Genomic DNA, 27,307 nt, shown 5'->3' with positions numbered 1-27,307 from the left:
CAGGAGTGGCATAAAGTTATCCAAAAGCAGTGTGTGAGACTGGTGGAGGAGAACATGCCAAGATGCATAAAAACTGTGATTGAAAAACAGGGTTTTTCCACCAAATATTGATTTCTGAACTCTTAAAACTGTTATGAATATGAACTTGTTTTCTTTGCATTATTTGAGGTCTGAAAGCTCTGCAGCTTTTTTGTTATTTCAGCCATTTCTCATTTTCTGCAAATAAATGCTTTAAATAACAATATTTTTATGTGTATTTTGGGAGAAATGTTGTCTGCAGTTTACAGAATAAAACAACAATGTTCATTTTACTCAAACATATACCTATAAAAGTCAGAGAAACTGATTCAGAAACTGAAGTGGTCTTTTAATTTTTTTTTTCCAGAGCTGTATCAGAGGATAAATTAAAACCAGTATTAATAGTTCAGCCCAGCACTTCCTTTAGGTGTTATCAGAACAGCAGTACCTGATCTCATTATGCTCTAATGGTTGAATGCAGTCAAATCCCTTAACAATGTTCCACATTCTATTATCTATTAATCTACTTATGAATTTCCTTGATTTCAGAAGAAATGTTTTTGATGCATTGATTGGCTAAGAAATCAGTGCCATTCATTCTTATGTGAACAAACTTGCAAAGAATCACAAAATACATTGATGTCTGCAAAAATATTGAGGTCATGTCCATGCATTGTAGGATAAGTTGATAACAATTTTCATGACAGTTTATTTAGTTGGTCCGTGTCCGTGTAGTTGGTAATTGAGGGTGGGCATTTAGCAGAAAAGTTTTTTATCAAGCTAAACAGGCGGGCAGTCATTAACTCAGAAAAGGTGGAATTAGTTCTGTTTTTTGGAGTTAGAATATGAGCAATTGAATCTAAGATCTGAAGAGAATGTGAAAACTATCAGATGATAAAAAAAGTATCAAGAGATAAGAAAAGTTTAAAAGGTTCAGAGGCCCATCTTAGATTGCTTAAGTGTTCTGCTCTTTATCTCTGATGCATGAGTTTAAGTTGTGTCATGCTTTCACTTAATCATAGATTGATCTAGCAGCCAGCAGTGATTATTCAGAGCAAGTATGGGCAAGTACACGCACACACACACACACACACACACGCGAATGTATGCCAAGGACGCTCACTAGTTCTCTGATAGTATCTCCAGTTTTTTACAGCACTATCTTTGGCAGTTATTAACCTTTGACATCAGCATGTTGGAATGAATTTACCTTCTGTGTGTTGCAGATCTTTTACTGATGATTTCCTGCTGGTGATTTAGGCTTATCTGTAAGCCAGAGACTGATATTGCAGATACTGCAGCTTAGTTCTCTTGTTGCAAATCCTGAAGCCTCTCTGCACTGTTCAGATTTTTACACAAAACAGCAAAAACTGAAATCCTCCCTGTTAGACTGAATTAGTTTTCACACCTGTAATTAATTTCTCTAGGCAGGTTCAGTTGATGATTTTGTATATTTGGAGCGTTTCCCCTTCGGTTTGCTTTGTTTTTTCACAGGCACAAACCTAAATGCAGCAAAATATCCCCAATAAACCATGCAAGTGTGTTGTCTCCTCTGATTGGTCAGAGCTGTCTGGTGTGGGAGCAATAAAATAAATATAACAAGAGGGTCCTGTGTTCTAAAACAGGCCTTATATTTGTGAAGTGTCAAAGAAAATTTGCCACTGCTCTTTCCTGTAGTTATGTAGTAAATGGAGTTGCGTGAGTGTAATACAGCCTTTAGTGTGAAAACAGCTTAGCATGGAGCAGTAATAGTAAAAGTAGTAGTAATAATCTGGCTAATATATCAGCTGTGCCTGATAAACAGTCATTTAGCTCAAACCAGTGCAGTAAATTTGATAGGTGGGTCGGATCGAGACCAGATCACATTCTCACCACAAACTAGCTGCTCTGGAGTTTGTTTGGAACCACACAGAGACCACCTCCTCTCCTGTGTTTTCGTATGGTTGTTTTGGTCCATGCCCTGTTTTCACACCTGCACAAACGAACCACACCAAGGGAACAAACTTGTGTCGGCTAGACTCTTTTAATTCTCTTTGAACAAAAGCATAACCTTTTAATGTCTGTTCTATTAGATCCATTAGGCACAGTTCAGAGAATGCATAGAGCATCTGTACAATAGAAATTCAGAACATTGTTCCTCTTGACAGTGCAAATTGTAAAGTGATCTACTTGTAGCAGAAGTAGTCTAAATGTAGCTGAAACCTCTATTGTTGTTTGGGGTTAGATTTGTCTCTAATATATGTTGCTTATGTTACATATAGGGCTAGGCAGTCCTGTTTTTGTATACTTCAATTTTAAATATTGTTGTGTATAAATATTTTGTATAAGATGAACATATTAATTGCTAGGGCTGTGTATTGCCAAGAACCTGGAGATACGATACATATCATAATACAAGGCTCACAATTAGATATATAGGGATATTGATTTTTGTTTTTTGCTTGTTTTAGGAAAACTGTTATAGTTTAAAAAAAACAACCTTATGGATTTAATCTAAGCAGAAAGATATACTTTGTAAACAATCAGAACAGTGGGGGCGCCACTTTTTTAACAGTTGCTTATAATCATATATATATAAAAATGCTTGCATCTTTATTTATGTAAACAAAATAAAAACATAAACACTATAAATAGACCTTTTAAAAGGTGGTTCACATTCTAGTATGCATGTCAGTTTTTATTGGGGTGGGCGATATGGCCCTAAAATAATATCACGATATTTCATGATATTTTTGCAATAATGATATGACAAAACACTCACTCACTCACTCACTCCCTCATCGTCACCCGCTTTATCCGTTAAGGGTCGTGGGGGGGCTGGAGCCTATCCCAGCCGCCATCGTGGGGAAGGCAAGATGCACCCTGGACAGGCCGCCAGTCCATTGCAGGGCAGACAGACACAGACAGACACACTCACACCTAGGGGGCAATTTTATCCGACATCCAATTAGCCTGCAGGTGCCGTCTTTTGGACTGTGGAAGGAAACCGGAGCACCCGGTTCAAGAATCCACTACTGCAACAAAATGAAAATTACATTTTATTACTGCATACGATATGATGCATACGCCACACACAACTGATATATTAAAAAATACCATAATTTTATTAATTAAAAGTCAATGATCCAGAATGTCATAATACTCCAAATATCTCCATATATCTAGGATTAAAGTAAAATAAATAAAACTGGACCAATGTAATCTGTCTCTAGTAGGGGTGGGCGATATGGCTCTAAAATAATATCACGATATTTAAGGGTATTTTTGCGATAACGATATACTTGGCGATATAGGAAAACGAAAATATGAGGAATATATAATAATATATAATAAAATAGGAATATAGTATAATAGTATAACAATATAATCATAATGTGGCAAAATAAATAATACAGCATAAAATAATATAATGCAGCAAAAAATATTGCAGAATATTTAGTGCATGCATATAAACTGCAAACTAAAACAATTATACAATAAATACACCTAAAGCTTCACACTGAATAATAGACTACTTTTAAGACAGAACAGCCCTATTATCACGATATGGATTTTTAATATCATGATATTTCTGTGTCAAGATATATTGTATACGATATAATATTGCCCACCCCTAGTCTCTAGTAAATATATAATGGGAACGAGAGCAGTGTGATTTTTTTCTTTTGCAAAAAACAGTAAAAAGTAGTACTTTGATAATTAGGGGTGGGTGATATGGCACGATATTTCAGTGTATAATATTGTTCGCAATATTCAATAATGTTGCCGATATTATCTCTTACGATACGATATGGCACATCCCTAGTTTTTCATTTTTTAATTAGTGTCAAATGATTAGTAAAAGAAAATGTTTCTCCAAAAAGAAGTTTCTTTAACATCAAAACAAAAATATAGATTTTTTGTATATATACAAACTGAACTAAAATCTACAATTGTAGTTTATTTGTAAATATAGATTTTTTTTTGTTAGGAATCCTGCTGGCAATTTCATTATTTATTGATAAAATAATTTATTTGTTCAGTTGCATAATCTGAAAATAGTGCAGTGGCGTGTATGTAAATCACTTAAACTTCCAGTTTTTTTAAGCCAACAATGGTTCTGTTTTTGCCTGTTCCTGTGAAATATATATAAGAACTTTGCTACGTGCTAGATGTTATCAGACTGTCAGATTTGAATGTGTATCAGTATTACTTGTTCCTACATGCCCTGTGTAAACATACTGTCTGCTGTATTTTTTATTTATTTATTTTTTAATATATACAGTACTTTTTTTAGATTTATAGTTTGCACACCATCCTTGTATGAATTATCGTCTTAGAGCAGCTGTACATGTCCTGTCAGCTCAGACCATTATATCGAGTCCGAGAACATAGCCTTCAGTCTGCCGTCCCTGAGTGAGAAGAATGAACCTGCTTTCTGAAGTACAGAAATGTGTCAAGGCATATCTCTGTGCTGTCATCACTGCACGGCTGACCTATCTCTGCCTTTATAGCTACAGTCTCTAGATGACAGTAATCAGCTTTAATAATCTATTAATCCAGGTCAGTTAGTGCTCTCGCTGTGTTTACCAGAACACTGGAGGCCTGACTTTTGTTTTCGGGATCAAAGACTACCCCGCTGATGGATGTGCTGATGTCATACATGCTGGAACAAATTCCTCACTCTTGCAGTTTGTGAGAGCTGACTGCATTTTCTCATTTAGCGCTGATCACAGCCGAGTCAGGGCTGTGTCAACGATACAGGTAGCAGGAAGCCAGTTAATTAGCTGTTTTAGCAGAAAGTTTCATTACTTTTAGCAGAAAGTGTATTATGTTATTCTAGCATTTTTAGACCTGAGCTAGTTACGTAATCTGAGTAAGAATTACAAATAAAATTATAACTAAACAAAGCTGCAAAATGGGTACAGTTGATGCTTATTTTTTTAGTTTTGCATCATTTAGAAAAAAGACTAACTGTAAATAATAAAAGAACAACATGGTTGCTTTGTCGAGCCAGTCTCCAGTCTCCAGACTAAGATACCCAGGATGCACCACACAGATGCTCATGATCACATGACACTACACACAGAAAGTCAATCACCAAATTACTAACACCTGATCACTGGCCTATATAAACCCCTCACTCCACTTCACCTGTGCTGAGTATTGATGGATTATCCTTGAATGATGCGTTTCTCTTTGCTTGTGTTTTCTCTGTGCCTGTGATTTCTCTCTTGTTGTCGACTCTGTTTTTGTATTTACCGATTGTGATTTTGGATTGCTCTCTGATATTGCCTTGCCTGTGTATGACCCCTGGACTGTTAATCGTGTACGGTACATTTTCTCTCTCTTGCTGCTGTTCACTGGTATTGACCCTGCTCATTCTGACTACCTCTTGTATTGCCCCTTTTCTCAATAAACCTGATGTGTTTGCACATGTCTGATACTTGCTTTGCCATGACATGCTTAGACTTGACCTTTTGAACATTTAAAAAAACAAAAGAGGACAAAAGCTTCTAATATCATCCAGGAATGATGGTATATATATTAAAACATATGTACTGCATAACGTGTTTAACCTAAACTCAATTTGTTGACTATGTGTAGAATTAATCTTAATTTATTTTCCAGTTTGACAGTGTGTAATGTTGTATCGACTGTAAAAACAATTGTATCAAAATCTTATAATGGCTCAGGTACTGCGATATTGTAAAGCAGGGCCCAAAGTGATTCCACCCTTATAGTCAAGTGAAGTTAAGATCTTTTGTCAAAATTGCTAATCTTACCAATATATAAGGCTAACTAAATTAAGTAAAGCTAAGCTAAACAAAGAAAACTGTAATAAAAAGAACATCTACACAGATTTCTCTCCTGAAAACTGTTTATTTGGGTGAATAAAGCACTTTAGTTTATTTACAGTAAGCTTAGATTCCTGAATTTCTCCAGCACTAAGTCTGGAGCATTAGCATTATCAGCTAATTGCTAGCGCCTGAGTGTCCCGGTAAGTCAGGGTGATATTAGCTAGCGGTTCGTCCCACGTAGCTTGTTTTAACACGGTAAGTGTGCAGGCTACAGTCCAAAAATATTCCACTCTGAACGGCAAAAGAGCTAGTGTGGTTAGCAGATAATGCTAATGCTGCTTCAGCAGTGTTAGCTGGGGTTAGGAGCAGGCTACAGGCTGATAATACTCGCCTCTGAACGGGGAAATAGTGGTTAGTGGTTAATGCTAATGCTACTCCAGTCCCAGTGCTGGAGAGCGAAACTGAAAATCCTGTATAAAGCTGTACTTTAGCAGAGAGGCTTTACAGCTCCTTACAACCTGACTGGTAAAATTCATACATAAGAAGCACTAGATTATAAGGTGCACTGACATTTGTGGAAAAATTAAAGGATTTTAAGTGCACCTTCTAGTGAGAAAAATACATAGATTTACCATAATTTTAAAATGGTGCTTTGTAGAACCAACAACAAAGAAGTCTTCACTAGTTTAACAAGGTGGTGAGGCAGCTATGCATCTAAATTGTCCTTTAGTTATCATAGTGCTTTAAATAAACTTGACAATAAGCGGAAACTTTCAGAGAGTTTATAGCCATCATATTGCGCTCATGTTTTAATGTATAGTCGGAACCCAATCAAATTGCAACACAAGAAGCAGGAAGTTGTCCGCTGTGCAGCGTTATGTTTAGCTCAAATTTGTGTATGTAAATAGGTATTTTGGTGTGCAGGCTCATTGGCAGAGTGAATGAATGAATACCTGTGTCCTGGCATAAAGCTTCTGTCATCTGTGGCTTAAAACAAAGCCACAAACTCTACAAGGACTATTTCTGTCTGAACTGAATGCAGGAGCTCCCTTGGATTATACATGTTACCCCCTCTCTCCTTCCACAACAGCCATATTTCAGCCCTGTGCAGCAGAACACATGGTTTATCACTGCTGGGTTGTGTGGGTAACGGCCCAGGTTAATAAAGTGGAATGTTCCACGTCACACTCCCAACGGATCAAGTGACTGCAGAATGAAACAAGGTGCCCTGTCCAGACACTGAGGTTGTTTTCTCATATTATAGCATTGTAGTGCCGGTCTAATCCCGAATTAGCACCAAGCTCTGGAGGCTCAAACACTCACGTTTCCTTACATGACCCCCTGCCCCCCTCCCCAGGCCAGCCGGTGTGCTTGTGTTGTGATATGTCTGCTATATGACATTTTGAGGAGGATCTGAGTGGCTTTGTGCTGCTTTGGGGAGAGAATATGGTGTTCGTTACGCATGGGAAGTGGCTTAGGCAAGCCTGAGGCGAATAATTAATAGCTGGACACTGAAAGTCTGATTCATTCTGGAAGCTGGGATCGGGCCAGGGCTGAGGCCTTTTGTGTCTCGGCATATGGTGTCCCTTAAGGACCAGTTTTAGCAGAACAAAATCCCTGGGGAAGAATGGCTAAAAAGACAGGCTATTCATACTAAGATCCTGATGTTAATCACATGGTTTATAGGAAATTTGCAAACTGTGCATTAGGGGTGGGCGATATGGCCCTAAAATAAAATCACAATGTTTCAGGCTATTGTTGCAATAACAATATTTTTAGCAATATGAGAGAACACTTTTTTTTTTTAATTAATTTTAAGAATATATACTACTAGAACAATTAAATAAATAAATAAAGTTTTATTTAATATTAATATGTTTTATACATTTAGTAGAAACTAAATACATTTTAATAAATACATTTTAGTGTTACAAAATTAAAAATATAATTAAAGTAAAGGAATGTAACCCCAAATATTTACCACAAAAAATGTGGCATATTTGATGCCTGCATATAAAGTAAATTAAATAAGTAGCAAAATAAATGCAAAATAGACTTCCAAGAATATTGTGATATCATACTATTTTTTTCCTTACAGATTTTATCTGTATTGTTGCGAGCATCTAAAAATGAACATGCCAAAGAGGCTTATGTAACTGAAATGATTTGGCCAAAATAAGTGTTTAATTTATTTGAAGTCATAATGTCTTTTATTAGTTTGTCTGTTGGGATATAAAATTGGTCAGTGTTTAATAAATATTCGTAAAGGTAGCTTTGTAATTTATTCAGTTGTAAAATAAAATAGCAAAATAAATGTGTTCAGTTTTCGGCTTTTGGACAAATGTATAATTTCGTTCTGTTTCTATTTTGGACAAAAGTTTGCTTCATTACTAGTGATGACTTACATCACAATATAAATAGATGAGTAAATTTTTGATGGTTTTGTTATGTCAGATATATATAGTAGAGGTGCGTCATAATCATATAATATTTTTGATATTTGAAATTTAAAACTGATATTGCAGATGATGTATGCTATAAGTAACAGTCTCTCCTCTATTTTGGGTGGGGGGGTGTGGAGGACTCATTTCAGTCTTCTCCGTCCCAGTTATCATTCTGCTTCTACTTTCAGTGCCTTTGAAATTAGACAAGCTGAACGAGGGACAGCAATGGATACACCTTAAAGCAGCTGAATTAACAAATTAAAAGTAGTGTATAGGTATTTTCTACAGGATATTAGTGAAACAAAATTGTAAACTACTGTTCTTATCCATGTTCAGTACTGAGCTCAATTCTAAATGCTCTTTGGGTCAGCAGATATAAAAGCCATGTGTAGCTGCAGGTTAAGTTAAAGTGGGTGGGTAGTTGGTGGAGACACTGAAACATATAAAAAACGTATGCTAACCATACATTAAACAACTTTAAAAAAACTCTGAAAATACTTTTAACAGACTAAAGTCTGACACTCTCTCACATCTAAAGAAATCTAAGATTTTGCAAAGACTGGGAATCTTGCAGGGTCGCTATTCGCAAGACCGCAACTAGATTCTTTCTCAGATTATTTCCCATCATGCTTCTGGTGGAGTTTAACAGGAAGAAAAGCTGAGCAGAAACAGAAGCACCTTTTGGCCACAGCTACCTTTGTGTGTGCAGTGATTTGTTCAGAATAATCCATTAAAAAAAAAGACAAGCCACTGGAGAATGTAGACACGACCCTGGTAGAGTTAACAGAAACGTTCCCCGCTTGCATTGCGGCTTTCTGTGGCTCTCCTATTGGTTGTTGCCATGGCTTATGCAAACAGTGACGTGAACAAAGTCTCAAGATCTCAATATTACTAATACACTGTTGATTTTATCTGAACGCAGGATGAGAAAAGGACTGAACTACAATTTTCAACCCTAACCATTTTACACTGAACGATAGAGATGACACGATCGCAACTAGACTCTAGCAAGACTCGTGATTTTATCCCGGCACTGTAAATTTGTCTGCAACAGTGAATTCGCTTGAAAATCATTTGGTGTAAGGTTGGCAGTCAAGTACTAGCTCCACAGTTTACTCCAGCACATGCACAAGAGTGTGGGTTTTCTGTGGTCAGCAGTGTTATTGAGGTTTGTTTCTGGAGTTGCTTTATTCTATTTTGGAGATATTTTGTTGGGCTGTGTGGTTGTGGTCGGGTTTCAATGGGCCAATTTGTGGATATGTTTTGATGACTGGACTTGAGAGAGCTGAGAGGTGGAATAAAACATGAATGGTTGAAGTACAGGCCAAAAGACCTTCACTGGGTTCTTCCATGCAGATTGTCTCATACCTCGGAGATGACATCAGTAATCAGTAACGATAACTAAATAAAGACAGCATAAAAAATAAAAATGAGACGAAATTAACTGACATTTTCGTCAACGAATAGAAATGAGACAAAAATGTTTGGCAGGGACGACATCCAATCAAAAGCTGATTTAGTTTTGTGAAAAGAAAGGACCAGTTAGAAAGAGATCCAATCACTACTACTACTAAGCGGAGATGGAGAGGCGGGACAAGCAGAGTAGTCAACCAATCAGTACCGTTAATGTTTCTGATACATAACTCACTCATTAAGATCAGATCATCTGTTTAGTCCCACAGTGGGAACAGCTACAGTAGGTGTGCTGGGTTAGTGCTGGAGATAAATCTCCTTTAAAAACTGTATTTTTACGTTTACAGCTCTGTTCAAACTATTATTTAACCATTCAGATGTTTTATGACCTAATTTCTAGAACAAAATTTTAAATGGGAAATATTTATAGTCACATACCTACAATAATAATATACATTAAATCATGTGTAAATATAAGTATATTTCACATTTAAACATTAACAGTATTTTACATCTAGTTAATAAATGTTTAGTTTTTATAAGTGTGTAGTTAATAATTCAAGGGAACTGATGAAAAAGCATTTACATTTACACCCTTTACGTTTTAGTCGACTAAATTGACTAATTTTAGTCGACTATGTTCTTATGATATTTAGTCGACTAAAACTAAAAACATTTCAGATTACTAAATTATGACTAAATGACTAAAACTAAATGCTATTTTCATCACAAGACTATGACTAAAACTAAATCAAAATTTGTTGTCAAATTTAACACTGATCAGTAGCCTTGCTGCTAGTGAGCGGAGAATATGTGAAGCTGTGAATTCTCTCAGGCAGCTGCTTGTAATTAATCGTCTTTGGTTCCAATCAGTGTGTGTCCTGATTAGTAGACAAACACATTCAGCCAAGTCCATCAGTTCTGTATATAAGTGGAAGTAGACTGGATTGTATTCGAGCCTCTGGTTCTGGCTGCACCTGGCTTGGCTTTGGCCCTGAGTCATTAGGGTTCTGACACAACATCAGCCGCTGTGGTCCGTTCTGAATGCAGCTGTCTAGGTAGTCATAGCCTTCAAAGGCAGCTCTCTGATTCAGCAGCATTTTTACCGATAAGGAACCTTATAAAGCAGCACATTTGTGACACGCTTTGGAGTCACCATACGTCATCACTCCTTGTTTCATAAATGTCTTATTTATTTGCACATAAAAGTGTGAAATTTACCCATCGCCATCTCAAAAACACCCTGCACCCTGCAAAACAGACTGCACTAGTTTTGTTTTGTGTACAAAAAAGATAGAAATGTGCTTCCTAAGCAAATTAAAGTTTGATAACGTATTTTCAATATGATACTGTTATTTCACATTATATGCATGAATAAATAAAAAACAAGTGAAAAAGAAACTTGTGAATCTACTCCTAATAGAGTTAAAAAAAAAAAAATCCAATCAAAATATAATGGGGATAGAGCATCATTGTTTGCATTCGTTATTTCATGTTTCACGTATATATATATATATATTTCTTTATACTTTACTGGTTTTTTTTGTGCAAGGTCTGTTTGAGGGTAAATTTCGCTTGGTGACATATAAATGTTTATATTTGGTCATAAAAAAGCATATGGTGAGATTTTATCAGGTTCAGTAGATTTTTTTTTGTGAAAATAATTAAATTTATTTTATATATTCTTTCTCATTATTTGTCTTCTTTGTATCTTTTACTCACTTCAACATTGTCATTAACTTTCTTTGGTTTTATTGTTTTTCACTTCTTTTATTTTTTTCTCTTCATCTTAATAAACAATTATAATTCAGTTCTTGTTGTTTTTTATTGTTCCTGTTGTCTGATGGTGTCTGTGCTGTCTCCTGCTTGCAGTGTGGTGAGATGGAGGATGGGAAACCGGTTTGGGCGCCCCACCCTATAGATGGGTTCCAGCTGGGCACCATCGTGGACATTGGAGCGGACAGCTTGACCATCGAGCCCCTAAAGGAGAGAGGAAAGGTGAGATGACCTTCCTGCTAATCCCATGAACAGACCCTTAAGACTCCCCGCTGTGGGTTTGAGTTTCTCATTGGTTCATGAAAATGAAATATTGTTTTGTGTGGCTTGAACTAAGCTACTACTGAGCTGAGTTTGGGGGAGAGGAGGATGTTCCATGACCCAACGTTCACACTAGCAGACGACAGAACAGCAAGCAACCAGTCATTTTTTCTTGAAAGTACGAGATTTGTAGCAGTGATTTGGTGGCATGCGCCTAGGCGAAAAAGTGCCAAATCAAGCTGGGATTTGATCAACTATTGACTAATGAGTAATGATGCTTTGAATTCTAAAATCATTGACCCAAAACAGCTAGTAGCTGCTCTTTTTTCTGTTTCTGTTTTATATGACCATTTGGGAAAAAATAAGGCATGATAAATAGGGTTGTAACGGTACATAAAATTTACAGTTCGGTTCACACCTCTGTATAAACCCCAGGGTTCGGTACGTTTTCAGTACGGTTGGTGGTAAAAATAAAGAGGCTGGGCATTCTGTATATCCTCACCTTTATTAACTTCATTATAACAATGAATCTTGATTATAATCATGTTTAGTTTTTTGGGATGGAATGTTGTAACGGGGCTTGAGCTCTTTTATTAAATGCTTGAAACCAGGGTTCTCTATTTCTGTCATCATGAGAGACTCCAGTTTAGATCTTATTGAAACAAACAATGAGCCTGATTGTGGCGCTTTATTTAAAACAAAAACAACAGCATTACTTTAACTACTTAAACTACAAATATTTTTTTCTAAGCAAATTACTGGATGCATTTCAGTGTTTAAGTTCTTTTTTTTTTAATCAGCATTAGATTGTTAAAATTTAATTATATTAGTGGTATCAATCACTTAAAAATGAATTCAAATCATGAGTAATTTTTTTAATCCTGGAATTTCCCAGTATTATTGTGAGGGGATAATAATAATAGCGTAGTGATGTTTAGGTCTGGCAGAATATATAAATTTTTACTTTATTATAATATCTGAGAGTGTGAGAGAGAGAGAGAGAGAGAGAGAGAGAGACACAAGTGCCCAACCCTGCATTTACACTGGAAAGCGACAGGAGGCCATTAATTTCCTTTGGCAGGGCGCGATTTTAGCGCAGTACCGGTTGTGAACAATGTGAATGATCTGCGTTTTTGTGCGCACTCTCTGTTTGTGTCTCTGTGCTCTCTGCCGTGTATTCTGTGTGCGTTTGCCTGAACCGAACCGTGACCTCCGTACTGTGACAGTTTCGCAAAGAATACACGAACCGTTTCACCCCTAATGATAAAGCATGAAGAAAAAGGGATAGCTTAATACTGTATGTAGCTTGTTTGATTAGCCAGCATGCAAACTAGACACACCGATACACACTAATACATGAAAGCGTGGCTTCAAACACACCCACAAAGAAACAACAAAAAATGTAAAATCTAGCAAATATAGAGCGCTCTAGTGCTGCTAATATCCTGCTTATAAAGAGTATTCTGAGCAATTTGTGTAAAGGCAGGCTTATAGACTCAGCATTTTGTCATAAGACGTCTGAAATACAGTCATCCTTAGGAATCTCTTTATGCACAGCTGTAGTCAGTGAGTTAGTCTTGGTTTTAATAGTGTCTGAGTGGCACCAGCTGTTTTCTGCAAGAAAGAGTGATATTGTATGTGAGGAAAAAAAAGACAGAGAAAGAGAGCAAAACCTCCCATCTGCCCTGATGTGATGTCTGATGAGTTTTCATCAGCTAAGTATGTGTGTACCAACAGATGGCAAGCACCCTAATGCAGAGAAAGAGTGGGTGTGGAAAGTGTGAGAGAAGCAAAGGAGAAGGAATAGTTAAAAGGAAAGGGAGAGAAAATAACACGACACCACGTCACCCTCTTTTGAATGGTGGAGCCTGAGCCAAAAGCATTCAGTAAGGGAGCAACGTCTCTGGCTCAGCGGCAGCCTGGCAAAGAAGGAGGCTTGATACTGAGGGTTATGTCACCCCTACACACACACACACACACACACACACAAAGGCATACACTTGTTTTTACATAATGTCTGGTGTATATTTACTGTTATTATTTTTTTAGGAGAATGCTTTCAGAGTGTTTGTCTTCTAAATTAAAATAAGCTTGAGAAAATACTTATAAATTCTTATTTATTTATTAATGTTACATAAATTAATTAGTGTTCTGATCAGTTAGAACTTAGAACTATTATTATGCATGATTGAAATGAAAAGACAAGACTTTACTGAGCATATAATTTATTTTCATATTATATGGATATGTATTACCACTGATGCACTTTTACTCATTAGTGCACAACCATATGCACTGATGCCATTGGTCCTCCTCTCTCAGGGTTTTGTAGCTCACTAGTTACACTAGTATTTGTGAACACAGGGTCCACAGGGTACACAGCCTGCGTAGTAGAGTATGGTTCAACTCATTCAACCCACCCAGCCTCCCTCTAACTGCCTCTAGAGCTGCAGTCTGTGTTGTGGAATGCACAAGGAATGCCCTCCTCTGGAAGTCCTGAAAGCACGGATGCAGAGCCTCTGAGCCAGCGGGGGCTCCCTGCTAATGTAACACTGCGTCTGACCATGTCTGACCCATGCGGTCAAAGGTCAACTAACATCTGTGCCACACACGTTTTGTGTTAGTTTGTTTCTTTGTAGTAGTTCTCATTTAGCTTAAAGATAAACCAAAACCTTTTCAAACTCTTTCAACCTCTTTTAAATGTGAACTGTTGAGGAATACAGTATATGTTTTTGGTTTATTAAGCTACATTCAAATTACCAGGCTGAAGTGACTTAAATCTGATTTTTTGCTCAATGTGTCAAAATCAGCCCTGATTTTTTTCATGGCTGTGTGAACGTGCCTAATCTGATTTTTTCAAATCAGATCTAAGTCACTGTCATATGTGGTCCTAAATCTGATACATATCCGATCCATGGACATACAACATGAATGTGAACAATCAAATCGGAGTTCATGCGGTTTCTTATGCTTTTGCGCTGCGCTACGTGCTTATCTCTCGTACCACACATCTCTTAGTGCAGATGTAGCTGCAAAAACAGCAAAAGCAAACTGCCTGACCTTTTTTCACTTTCTTGACCTGAGTATGTACTTTAGACCAGCTGTTTACTCTCCACTCCAGCAAAAGATGCTCCACATATGAGCTCTTAACTCATCCATTCAGGAACAGATTTGTTCACATTACACACAGATACAGGTCACTTAAATTTACGAATGTGAACTGTCAGGATAGCCAAATCAGATCTGAGCAAAAAATCCGATTTGAGCAATGTGGCTTGTAATGTGAACGTAGGCTTGTAAAGTTAGGTAAAGCAAAGCTAAGTAAACAAAACTGTAATAAAAAAAGACTTTATTTTGTAGTTAAACTATGATGCTGGGTATAAATATACATGGATTTCTCTCCTGAAAACTGTTTATTTGGGTGTTAGTGGCTAACTGCTTCAGCAGTGTTAGCTGAGGTTAGCAACAGGCTACAGTCAAGTCAAAGTCAAAGTCAAAGTGGTTTTTATTGTCATTTCAGCTATATACAGAGTACACAGTGAAACGAAACAACGTTCCTCCAGGGACCATGGTGCACATAAACACAGTGTAGACAGAACAATAGTGCAACAGTACAAAAGTGCAGACAGACAATACAACACAATACAGACAAAGAATAATAAATAACAAGACAGTGTGCAAATTATGCAGTGTGCAAAAAGTGTGCAAAAAAGACCAGTGAGGTAGTAATTACCTCTATTACACAGTGTGCAATAGAGTCCAGTGAGGTAGTAGGGTTTTTAGTGCTTTCCATTTTCTGGGGTAAGTGGGGTAAGAGTGTGTGTGCATGTACAGAAAAACCATCAGTTCAGTCTCTGCAGTTGAGGAGTCTGATGGCTTGGGGGTAGAAGCTGTTGCAGAATCTGGTCGTGCTGGACCGGATGCTGCGGTACCTTCTTCCCGAAGGCAGGAGGGAGAACAGTTCGTGTGAGGGATGAGTGGGGTCATTCACAATGCTGGTTGCTTTGCGGATGCTGCGGGTGGTGTAAATGTCCGTGATGGAGGGGAGAGAGACGCCGATGATCCTCTCAGCTGTCCTCACAATACGTTGGAGGGTCTTGCGGTCAGAGACGGTGCAGGTCCCAAACCAGGCAGTGATGCAGCTGCTCAGGATGCTCTCAATGGTCCCTCTATAGAAGAGTGTGAGGATGGGTGGAGGGAGACGGGCCTTTCTCAGCTTCTGGAGGAAGTAGAGACGCTGCTGGGCTTTCTTGGCTGTAGAGCTGGTGTTCAGGGTCCAGGTGAGGTTATCTGCTAAGTGGACACCAAGGAACTTGGTGCTCTTAACAATCTCCACAGAGGTTGTGGAGGCTGACAATACTCCCCTCTGAATGGGAAAATAGTGGTTAGCAGCTAATGCTAATGCTGCTCAAGCCTCTGTGTTTGAGAACTAAACTGAAACTTCTGTATAATGCTGTATTTCAGTGGGGTGACTACTGCTCAATTCATATATAAGATGCACTGGATTATAAGGCACACTGATGATTTTTGGGAAAATTAAAGGATTTTAAGTGCATAGTGATTTTTTTTTTAATTAGGTTAGTAGTTCTTTATTTTATTACAATTATTATTAATGTCACTTGATTAAAATCTGATAAATCTGATAAATAATTGAGAAAAATTGGGGAAAATAAGTGTGTAATGTGGTGTGCTTTTTTACATTACTATTAAATCTCAGGACAGTTGATGCTTTTTAAATTGGAATATTTTAATATACAGAGTAAAAGGTTAACTGAGATGTTCAGCATCAAACACGAGGAATCTTTAATGAAAGAAATGAATGTAAGAATGCTAGTGGGTCAAACAGTTGGACAACTCCTCTGCATTCCAGATTTACCTACTTTTAATAGATAATTGGTTTGATTATTCTAGGTAGAGGCAGGGGTAAAAGAGTGACTAAGATTTAATCAGTTATAATAATTGATTATACGAGACCAGGCGCTGTCGTAAAAATAATGGGAAGTTAGGGCCATAATTAATTTTGACAACATGTTCTACAGGGTCAGAAACCATATATGCAATCTTATCTGAGCTGCAGTGTGTATATTGATGTGAGCGTGTGATCATTTAGACATTTTGTGACATTTACTACAACATCAAATCCTCAGCGCCTTAGTGATTTATTATGTGTGTGAGACAATGAGAGGAGTTGTGTTTTTGCAGTGAGAGAAGCTTGAAGGCAAGCAGTTACGTCACACCATTTAGTACAATGGTATTGATTTCAAGCTGTGCAGTTCTTACAACCGCTGTCCGGTGGCCTGTATTTCCGTCTTTTCTTTTCTATACACATTGCACTCACATAACCTGACTCTTACACTCTAAAAAACCCTGTGGCATTTGACACCAAGTAACTGGCAGGAGATTATTTATGTCCAGTTAAATTTAATGTAGAACTGCTGTAGAACTGCAGTCTTGTTGTTCCTTAAAATTCCACAGTAAACCGTGCTCACGTGCCTGGCCATTTTCTGTGTCTTATGTTTTTTTTTTTTTTTTCAATTTTTTTTTCTCAATTTTCTCCTCAATTTACATGGCCAATTATCCAACCCACTTATTAGAACTCGCCCTATCACTAGTGATGCCCCAACACCAGGAAGGTGAAGACTAGCACATGCCTCCTCCGATACATGTGAAGTCAGCCACCGCCTCTTTTCGAGCTGCTGCTGATGCAGCATTGCTGAGTAGCATCACAGCGCACTCGGAGGAAAGCGCAGAATCTGTTCTGATACATCAGCTCACAGATGCCTTGTGCTGATGGACATCTCTCTTTGGAGTGATGTGGGGAAGGAGCACCATCTACCCACCCGGAGAGAGCAAGGCCAATTGTGCTCTCTCAGGGCTTCGGCAGCTGATGGCAAGCTACATGAACAGGATTTGAATCCGCGATCTTCTCCTGGTCATAGTGGCAGCGTTTAGCTTCCTGGACCACTTGGAGCCTCCCATTTTTTTGTTTTAAAATAAAAGGAAACTGCCTGTTTGGAAGCCTTTGGACTCAGTTGGACCTTCTTCCTTTGCCCCTGTTCCATTTTAGCATTTTTGGTGGTGGACAGGGGTTAGCATGAACACTCATGTCCTATACTAGGGTTTTAATAATGTTAATTTCTGGATTTTGTTGTTTTCATGTTTTCTTGTGTTTTTGTGATACTTTTGTTTTTCTCTGATGCAGAACTTGACAGAACCAAACAGCGAACACACAATTACCCACTCCACCAGTAGAGAAATTACAAATAAAACATGGACATCCCCAGGACAGGGTTGCTGAACGTTTTATACTGATGGAACTGGTGCTAATTTGTCTTTGCATTTAGTACCCTTTTATGGTTTGTCCATTCTCAAACCACTGATAGTAGGTACTCACCAGTACTGACCACTTTTGGGCAGTCATCTGCTATTTAGTAGATGTATAGGCGAGGTATCTACCCTATCTGATTTAGTTTGGCTTGTATCAAAGTTGCACCGATTATTATTCACATATATCCTGCAATCAAAACTCTACATAAACTGATCAGCTACCATCAATCATATATCACAGAGCTTGATATTCACCCTTATGTGATGATCAGCATTGTGATATTTATAGTGTCTCTCCCACTGCTGATTTTTGATCATCTAAAATACGTTTGATTGCTGCCAGATAAGGGCATTTACTAAAAAAAACCCTGCTTATTTTAAGCCCATTGAAAGCTTGTAAGCACCCTCAGTAGGGCAGTCTGGGTAGTTTAGTGCTTGTAACAGACAGGACTTTTATTATACACTTCATGATATATCATTAACACAAACCATTCACATCACTGCTCTGGGTGCACTGCATTGAGTGTGCAACATTTCTACTTATATCCCAAGAGAAGTTTTAAAATGACTCGAGTTCTGGTTCATCTGTCATGTGCACAGCACTGTCATTGTCTTGGTGACATGCTAAAAATTAATTTAAGAGCATTGCAAAACACTGACATGCCAGAAGTCAAGGCGCAGCAATATGTAAATTGATCATTAAGTGCTTCTTGAGGGAATGGAATGGGAAGGTATTATCTTGTAACAATACTGTACTGTATATTTCTCTCTAAAGGATGGATAGATTATCTGTCTCTAACAAAATACTTGTAAAAAAGACTTGTACTAAATGAATGGGGTTTAGAGGTGTGCCAGATCATATTGTACCCAATAATATTGCCAACATTTTTGAATATCATGAACAATATCATACCCTGAAATATCAAGCCATATCTCCCACCCCTAGTTTTCACATCAGGCTACTACTTTTTGATGGTTTAAGCAAAAGAAAAATTCACACCGTTCTCATTTCCCATTATATATCTACTAGAGACTTGACAGATTTTATCTGTCCTGTATCATTTATCTTACTTTAATCCTGAATATATATAGATATATGAAGTGCATTATTATCATCATGCCATTCTGGATTATTGAATTCTGTTACAAATCTGATTAAATTATTGTATTTTTTAATAATTTAGTTAGGGGTGTGCCATATCATATCTTATGCAGTAACACAATTTAATTAAAATGTAATTTAAATTTTGTTGCAGTAGTGTATTCTTGAAGTATATTTTTTTAATTCACTGTTTTGTCATATGACCAAGAGTATCGTTATCGCGAAAATACAATGAAAAATGTGACATTACTTTATAAAAACGTGATATTATTTTAGGGGCATATCACCTACCCCTAATGGGGTTTACATCATTTTTCCCTGCTTATGCAGGCAAATGCTAAAACTAGTTATTCAAGCTTCCCTTTTCGCCTTAAACACATTTTTATATTATATATATTATAAATTTAAAAAAAAAAAATATATATATATTTATATACATGTTTTGCAAAAGACAAAGTGTGTTTATGTGTGGCCCACTCTTCCCTGCATACTAATTTCCAGGAAAGCAGCATTCAGGAAATGATTTCAAAGAGGATGTCGGATGTCAAGAAGTTCCAACGTTAGGATACTTCCTGCAGTGATAACAAAGCAGCAAAACACAGCAGCTGTTCTTCCTCAAACTCTCGATCAATGGGGGCTGCTGCCTGAGGCTGTAAATCAAGCCTGTCTGCTCTCTCTTTCACAGCATCAAATATTGCAATTTACATTTACACAGTACAGTGAGAGTACATGAGAATAATGCATCTTCCTGATTATAGTCAAGATTTTTGTATTGTTCTGTATTTTAAATTATGAGTTTTTTTTTTTAATCAAAACAGGTGCATTTAAAAACCATAATCATTCTAACCAAAGCAAAACACCACATAACACCAATACTATGTGTGCTGCATCTCTCCACGTTAATTGTTTTGTAGGCTGTTAGGCTACGTTCATATTACCAGGCTGGAGTGATTTAAATCAGATTTTTTGCCTAATGTGGTTTAGATCAGATTTTTTCATGGTTGTGTGAACGTGCCAAATCCATTTTTTTCTAATCAGATCTGAGCCACTTCCATATGTGGTCTTAAATCCGATACATATCCGATCCATGGACATTTGACATGAATGTGAACGGTTACATCGGAATTCATGCATCTATTTGCTTTTACACTTACCTACACATCTCTTGGTGCAGCTGTGCAGCTATAGCTGCAAAAACAGCAAAAACCACCACCTGGCCTTCACTTTTTTGTTGTTGGTGAAGAATGTGATGCACATTACACACAAATACAGATGTTTTGGATTTGTGAATGTGAACCGTCAGGATAGCCAAATATGATCTGAGCAAAAAATCGGGTTTGAGAAATGTGGCTTATAATGTGAATGTAGCCTTAGTTAAATAAAACCAATTGACTTTTTCTCTGGTTTAATTAAACACTGCCTACTTCCTATAATTATTTAGAATTTCTGTAGATCTTTAGTAGATCCGGACTGAGAACACTTTTTTGGGTCCACACTCTGGTCTTTTGGTCTGGACTGTGGTTCATGCCCTCTTTCACACCTGCTACTTTGGTTCCCAAACTGAAAAGTCCCCTTAAACTAGTAGCAGCAGGGCAAAAGGACTGTTTGAAGGTTCCTCTTTAACAGGTTTTACATTTATCAAAAAGAGCATCTAAGAATCTAAGGCTACTTAGACATCGCAAGTTATAAAGGTGGGTAAGTTAGACAGTGGATGCAACATATGTGCAATAGAAACCTGTTTTTATGTTTTGCCTGGACGTGGGATCATGCAAATGTTCCACGTGTGTAGGTGTAGGTAGGAATGTGTATATACTACTATATAGACAGTATAATAGTGTCCTATTCATTCGCATTCAAATGTAAAACCACTACTGTGTATTGTTTGTGTGCTGGGTTACTGGTACAAGTGGTATGAGTGAATTAGATACAGCAGGGCTTCTGGAGTTTTTAACTCCCTCAGTGTAACTGCAGAGCATACATCTACAAAGTGAAGCAGCAAGGTAGAAGTGTGTATTAGAGTGTGTGACAGTGAGTGAATACAGTGAATTTAAAAACTCCAGCAGCACTGCTGTGTCTGATCCACTCATACCAACACAACGCACGCTAACACGCTACCATCACCATGTTCAATTATAGAACAGTATTCTACAGTATTAGTAGGCAGTAATAATTCATACAGTATATTATTATTTTTACATGTAGAGAATAATTAAATCGCACGCACAAAGGTAACCCAAAAAGTTCAATTTCGGCTTCATCTGACCACAGAACTTTCTCCCATGACTCCTCTGGATCCTCCAAATGGTCATGGGTAAACTTAAGACAGGCCTGGTCGTGTGTTGATTTAAGCAGGGGAAACTTCTGTGCCATCCATGACTTTAAACTATGAAGTCTTAGTGTATTACCCACAGTGCTGGCTCTCTTCAGGTCATTCACTAGCTCCTCCCGTGTAGTTCTGGTCTGATTCCTCAACTTTTTTAGGATCATTTATATGCTCATGAGGTGAGATCTTGCATGAAGCCCCAGTCCGAGGGAGATTCACAGTCATGTTAAGCTTCTTCCATTTTCTAATAATTGCTCCAACAGTTTATCTTTTTGTCTCTGGTGTCTTTGGACAGCTCTTTGTTCTTAGGCATGTTAGTAGTTGGAGTCTTACTGATTGTTTGGGGTGGACAGGTGTCTTCATGCAGGTAACAACCTCAAACAGATGCTTCTAATTTAGAATAATAAGTGGTGTGAAGGAGGACTTTGTAGAGGAGGACTAACAGGTCTTTGAGGGCAAGAATTTTTGCTGATTGGCAGGTGTTCAAATACGTATTTGCAGCAGCAACACACAAATGATTTCTAAGTGGGAAAACTTGCAAAGTCACAGGGTGTTCAAATACTTATTTTGCTCACTGTATGTACATGATAAAGTGAGTCTGGCACTCTCTTACATGTTCTCTTGCACTTTCTTTCTGTCTGGTACGCAAAATTGTCTGTATGTTTGTCTGTTTGTCTGTGTGTGTGTGTGTGTGTGTGTGTGTGTGTGTGTGTGTGTGTGTGTGTGTGTGTGTGTGTGTGTGTGTGTGTGTGTGTCTGTCTGTGTGTCACACATCAGGCGTTGTTCAGATCTTGTTACACAACATGCCTTTTCTCAAAATACAAGCACAGATGCGCACACACTCCTCCCTGAGAGTGGCTTTAATGCCACTTCTAATAAGATGCAGATAACCAAGCACACACACACACACACACACACACATTAAAAAAGTATATCTCTGCATGACAATTACTTTTTGTACATTCTTATGAATAACTTGCCTTTAAAAGACATGAATATTCACTTAAACAATGTAATGAAGGGTTACTGTCAGAGTGAGTCATATTTAGTATGCACAGCTTGCTGACACTGCTTTATTTTCTCTCTCTGCAGCCATTTCTTGCTCCTGTTAACCAAGTGTTCCCTGCTGAGGATGATGTCAACAAGCATGTGGAGGACAACTGTGAGTGATCCAGCTGGGCTGCTTTTATATAAAGTCCACAGAGGGCTTATTCTCTTTATGATCTAATGACATTTCTAATAAAATACGAAAGACTGGCTCAGTTTTCTACAATTTTCTACAATTTTCTTTGTGTTTGTGTTTTTTCTGTTGCAGGCTCGTTGATGTACCTGAATGAAGCCACTCTTCTAAACAACGTCCGTGTGCGCTACAGTAAAGACAAAATCTATGTGAGTATTTAAAGCAATACTATGGATAATTTTCTCCTCTCCCGCCACCTAACTGTGATAAGGAGAATAGTACGCTTGGTCCTTGTCGTTACTACGCTGGTCTCAGCATGCTGCTAACTGCACTGTGGAACATTGGTAAAATGGGAAGGACATCCTGCAATATCACTGTTCCACCTTAGTTCACATGCATCTTTCACTTTTAGTGACAGTTCTGTATTTCTCTGCTTGTCCATGTGTAAAGTTTGTCCTTACTCCTTACTGTTAAAGAAACCAGGAGAAGGAACACCAACTCTGACATTATGCTGCTTTCAACTCTGCTGAAAATATGTAGTAGAAAATCGTCTGCGTCTCTGTGTAGGCGACCTGTGGGCAGTAGATTTCACTGCGGAAGGCAGAAGAGCAGTCTGCCTGAGGCTTTGATACAGTATAGCTCAGGAGAGCACAATATGCTTTCTTTCAAAGTCTCATCATGCCGCTCATTCTTCACAGCTGCAGTCTTCTTTTGTGCGCATCCTGGTTTTTTTTTTTGTTGTCTGCTTTGCTTTGATGGTTGCCTTTGTCTCTCTTTTTGTTGGACGTTTGTCTTGCTTTTTTAGCAGCCTTTATCTACCTTCCCCCAGTATCTGGTGCTGGTGTTTTTACCTGTTTTATGTTACCTGTTCGCTTTAGGGAGTTGAAACATAGACAAGAATGTGGGCGTTGAAAAAAAAATGTGTGATACAGTTTCTTTTTCAGCTATTAAAGAGACATCTTAGGTTGAATTATACAAAAAAAACCTTACATAAAAACCCATAAAGGCACACACACACACTACACAAAAACACATTGATTTTTTTTTTCTTTATGGCGGAATATCCCCACCACTTTCTGTAATAAACTAAATACAGCACATATCATTTCGGTGCCATCTGGTGGCAATATTGCACCATTGCAGGCACTTTGCAATATACATGTATGTTGACCTGTGCTTCATTTATGAATTAAAACCTTTATCAATTATTTTTATTTTTTATTTAAGACCCATTTTATTAACTAATTAGACTTGTTTTTAAAGTGTATTCATGGCTAAAAATCATTCTGAGCTAAAACACAGTGAATGGGTGAAGCTAAACATATACACCCCTGGAAAAAAAAGAGACCACTTAAAATTATGATTTTCTTTAATTTTACCAAATTGAAAAACTCTGGAATATAATCAGGAGGAAGATGGATGATCACAAGCCATCAAACCAAGCTGAACTGCTTGACTTTTTGCACCAGGAGTGGCATAAAGTTATCCAAAAGCAGTGTGTAAGACAGATGGAGGAGAACATGCCAAGATGCATAAAACTGTGATTTAAAAAACAGGTTTATTCCACCAAATATGGATTTTCTGAACCCTTTATGAATAGGAACTTGTTGTCTTTGCATTATTTTATCTTTTTGTTATTTCAGCCATTTCTCATTTTCTGCAAATAAATGCTCTAAATTATATTTTTATTTGGAATTTAGGAACAATGTTGTTTGTAGTTTATAGAATAAAACAACAATGCTCATTTTACTAAAACATATGCATATAAATAGTAAAATCAGAGGAACTGATTCAGAAACTGAAGTGATCTCTTAATTTTTACAGAGCTGTTTATTTTGTGATCTTGCAATGACTGAATACATTCAAAACACTCTTAGATACAGTGGCCAGAGGGTCCATCTTACCAGCCACACCCAAAACCCAACCCTAGAGTTATGTGTATAACAGACATTCAGCCAATGATGTAGTTTCTGAACAACTTTTTCCAGTGTTCAACTGGAAACACAGTTCTGGTTATATATGAGATGACGTACTGTTTATAATAGCTTGGTAATAACAGAGGTAGTGTATGTGCTCTAGCATACTGACTCAAATGACCAAATGTACAGTATTCAGACATTTTAATACTGTCTGTTTTTATATTACATTCCCTGTTTCGTTCTGTCCATGTGGTATTGCTGCTCTAAATACATACTTGCTTTACTGACAATGTGTGTAACCGTAGACATTGTTTTTTCCCCCCCTGTAGACTTATGTGGCCAACATCCTGATAGCAGTGAACCCCTACTATGACATCCCCAAGCTCTACTCTTCCGACACCATCAAGCAGTACCAAGGCCGCTCACTGGGCACGCTCCCTCCTCACGTCTATGCAATCGGTGAGAGACAAAGACTTCAGCTACTGAACCTGGTTAAACCTAAATGGGGAATTCAGTCAGAATTGTTCACAGGGGTGAAGAGTGGAATCAGTTGTCCCAACCAATCATGCTTATTGTTTCTAAAAGCTATATTAGTGTCAACACAGAATATGTGCCCTGATTCTTCAGACACTGTAATAAACCAAAGCCTAGGCTGCTGGATTTCATGACCGCTGTGTCATAGAAGCATTTTCAAAGCTCTTTTGTAGGACAGTTCTACTGTGGACCTGAAGTAATTTAGCTGCAGTGTAAGCTTTAGAATGCAGCTACAGAATTTTTGATATCAGTTTTCTGATTTTGTTTTTTTTTTGTTGTTTTAACCATAAGAGCATATAAAAAGTCATGCCTATTAGGGTCAGTGAATAAGATGATTATGTAGAGCTGTGTGATATGATCTCAAATCAATATCATGATTAATTATGTAGACCTTAATTGTGAAACATCCCCAAAACATAATGTTTCCACCTCCATGCCTGACAGAGAGTACTGTGTTATTTGGATCATACTCAGCATTTCTCTTCCTCCGAACACGGCGAGTAGAGTTAATGCCAAAGAGCTCAATTTTTGTCTCATCTGACCACAAGCACCTTGTTCCAATCACTCTCAGAATCATCCAGGTGTTCATTGGAAAACTTAAGATGGGTCTGCACATGTGCACTCTTGAGCAGAGGATCTTTACGGGCACTGCAGGATTTTTATCCATTACGGCCTGATATGTTACCAATTGTTTTCTTAGTGACTGTGGTCCCAGCTGCCTTGAGATCATTAATTGCCCTTTGTGATCAGTTGCTCAAATCTGTGGTTATGTTAGCATTGTATATAATACCACAGCTGTACATGTCAGATATGTTGACTCTTAGGTACACTATTATTTTGATTGGTAGGAAAGTTTTTAGATGTTATTGGTTGTCTTTAAAATTGAACTTCCTGCTCTTTGAGTATTTATGTATATGGTTGCTGTTAAGATATAATAGGTATAATTCTTTGATAATCATAAATTGTGGTTTTGCTCTTTTTAAATGTATTTAGTATAATTCTTTGATAATCATAGATTGTGGTTTTGCTCTTTTTCAATGTTTTTATTTTTGATTAAGGAACTTGTTGGGCAGTGACATTGTACCAGATACATTTTTCCAATATTAGCATTGTTAATATGGCAACCCCTGACTACATTTACTGTCTGTGTAAAGAAATGAGTCAGTAGATTTCCCTATAATGCACTTTTCCCCACCAAGCCAATTTAAATCACTGAACTTTGTCTATATATTTAGTGAGACTCTGACCATGTTGTCATGTTGTAGAAATGGATAAATATTGCATCAGTTTTGCTCAACGGCTCTTAGTAATACGACATGGTAAACGTTTACAAACAAGGAATTGAACCCCAGTCTGCTGCATAGAGTACAGCGGTGTTATCAGCCAAGGGGTACCATATGATTCATGTTGTATCTCTGTCGTGTATGCTGGAAAATGATATGTATTCGTATCAAGGAATGATTCTGATGGATGAGGGATGGCTCTACACAAAATTATATGACATAAAAATAACCAATGTTTTTTACTTATTAAGGCATTTTTAATCTCTTACTCACTGTTTTTTTAAAAGGTGTCTTAATTAGCTGCCACAACATTGACACTAACTGATAGTGCTGTTAATAGTGCTGAGAACGCTATGTATGCTGTGTACGTTGAGTAGCTAACAGCCTGTGTGTTTTTCTGCTAGCTGATAAGGCCTATCGCGACATGAAGGTACTAAAGATGAGTCAGTCCATCATTGTCTCTGGGGAATCAGGAGCAGGGAAGACTGAAAACACCAAGTTTGTACTCCGGTAAGGACATAATTCTATGTTTACGGAGCAATTAGGATAATCTAGCTAACATGTAATGAAATTCTATACCTCGTCAATTACCATGATGCAAAATGCAGAACTTGGCTACATTTACATTACAAGCCACATTGATCAAATCCAATTTTTTGTTCAGATTGGATATTGGCTCTTGACTGTTCACATTCACAAATGTAAGAGATCTGTATCTGTGTGTAATGTGAACAAATCTGCTCCTGAAACGCCTCAAATGCTCCCATTGATACATAAAAAACATTATATTTGAGCGAGACGATTCGTAGCTTTATAAAGGGAAATGGATGTGTTAGCAGCTCATAGCTGGTCTGAAGTACATGTTCAGGTCGTTTGCTTTTTGCGGTTTTTGCAGCTACAGCTGCACAGCTGCACCAAGAGATGTCTGGGTACAAGAGAGAAGCACA

General features: G+C 37.6%; 1 protein-coding gene across 9 annotated transcripts in view; it reads left to right on the top strand.

Annotated features, from left to right (window-relative positions):
- Positions 1-27,307, top strand: part of myo6a (myosin VIa) — a 167,087-nt gene that overhangs the window by 21,400 nt on the left and 118,380 nt on the right. For all 9 annotated transcript variants that reach the window (XM_049479598.1, XM_049479596.1, XM_049479582.1 and 6 more), the window contains exons 2-6: positions 11,528-11,653; positions 22,537-22,606; positions 22,760-22,833; positions 24,873-25,002; positions 26,765-26,870. In XM_049479598.1, the coding sequence (XP_049335555.1) occupies positions 11,537-11,653; positions 22,537-22,606; positions 22,760-22,833; positions 24,873-25,002; positions 26,765-26,870 (497 nt within the window). In that variant the 5' untranslated portion in view covers positions 11,528-11,536. The remainder of the gene's footprint in view (positions 1-11,527; positions 11,654-22,536; positions 22,607-22,759; positions 22,834-24,872; positions 25,003-26,764; positions 26,871-27,307) is intronic.

This window comes from Astyanax mexicanus, chromosome 1 (genome assembly GCF_023375975.1).
Source record: "Astyanax mexicanus isolate ESR-SI-001 chromosome 1, AstMex3_surface, whole genome shotgun sequence".
NCBI classification, from domain to species: domain Eukaryota; kingdom Metazoa; phylum Chordata; class Actinopteri; order Characiformes; family Acestrorhamphidae; genus Astyanax; species Astyanax mexicanus.
Note: the sequence above shows the minus strand (reverse complement) of the source record. Positions and strands in the feature narration are given on the sequence as shown.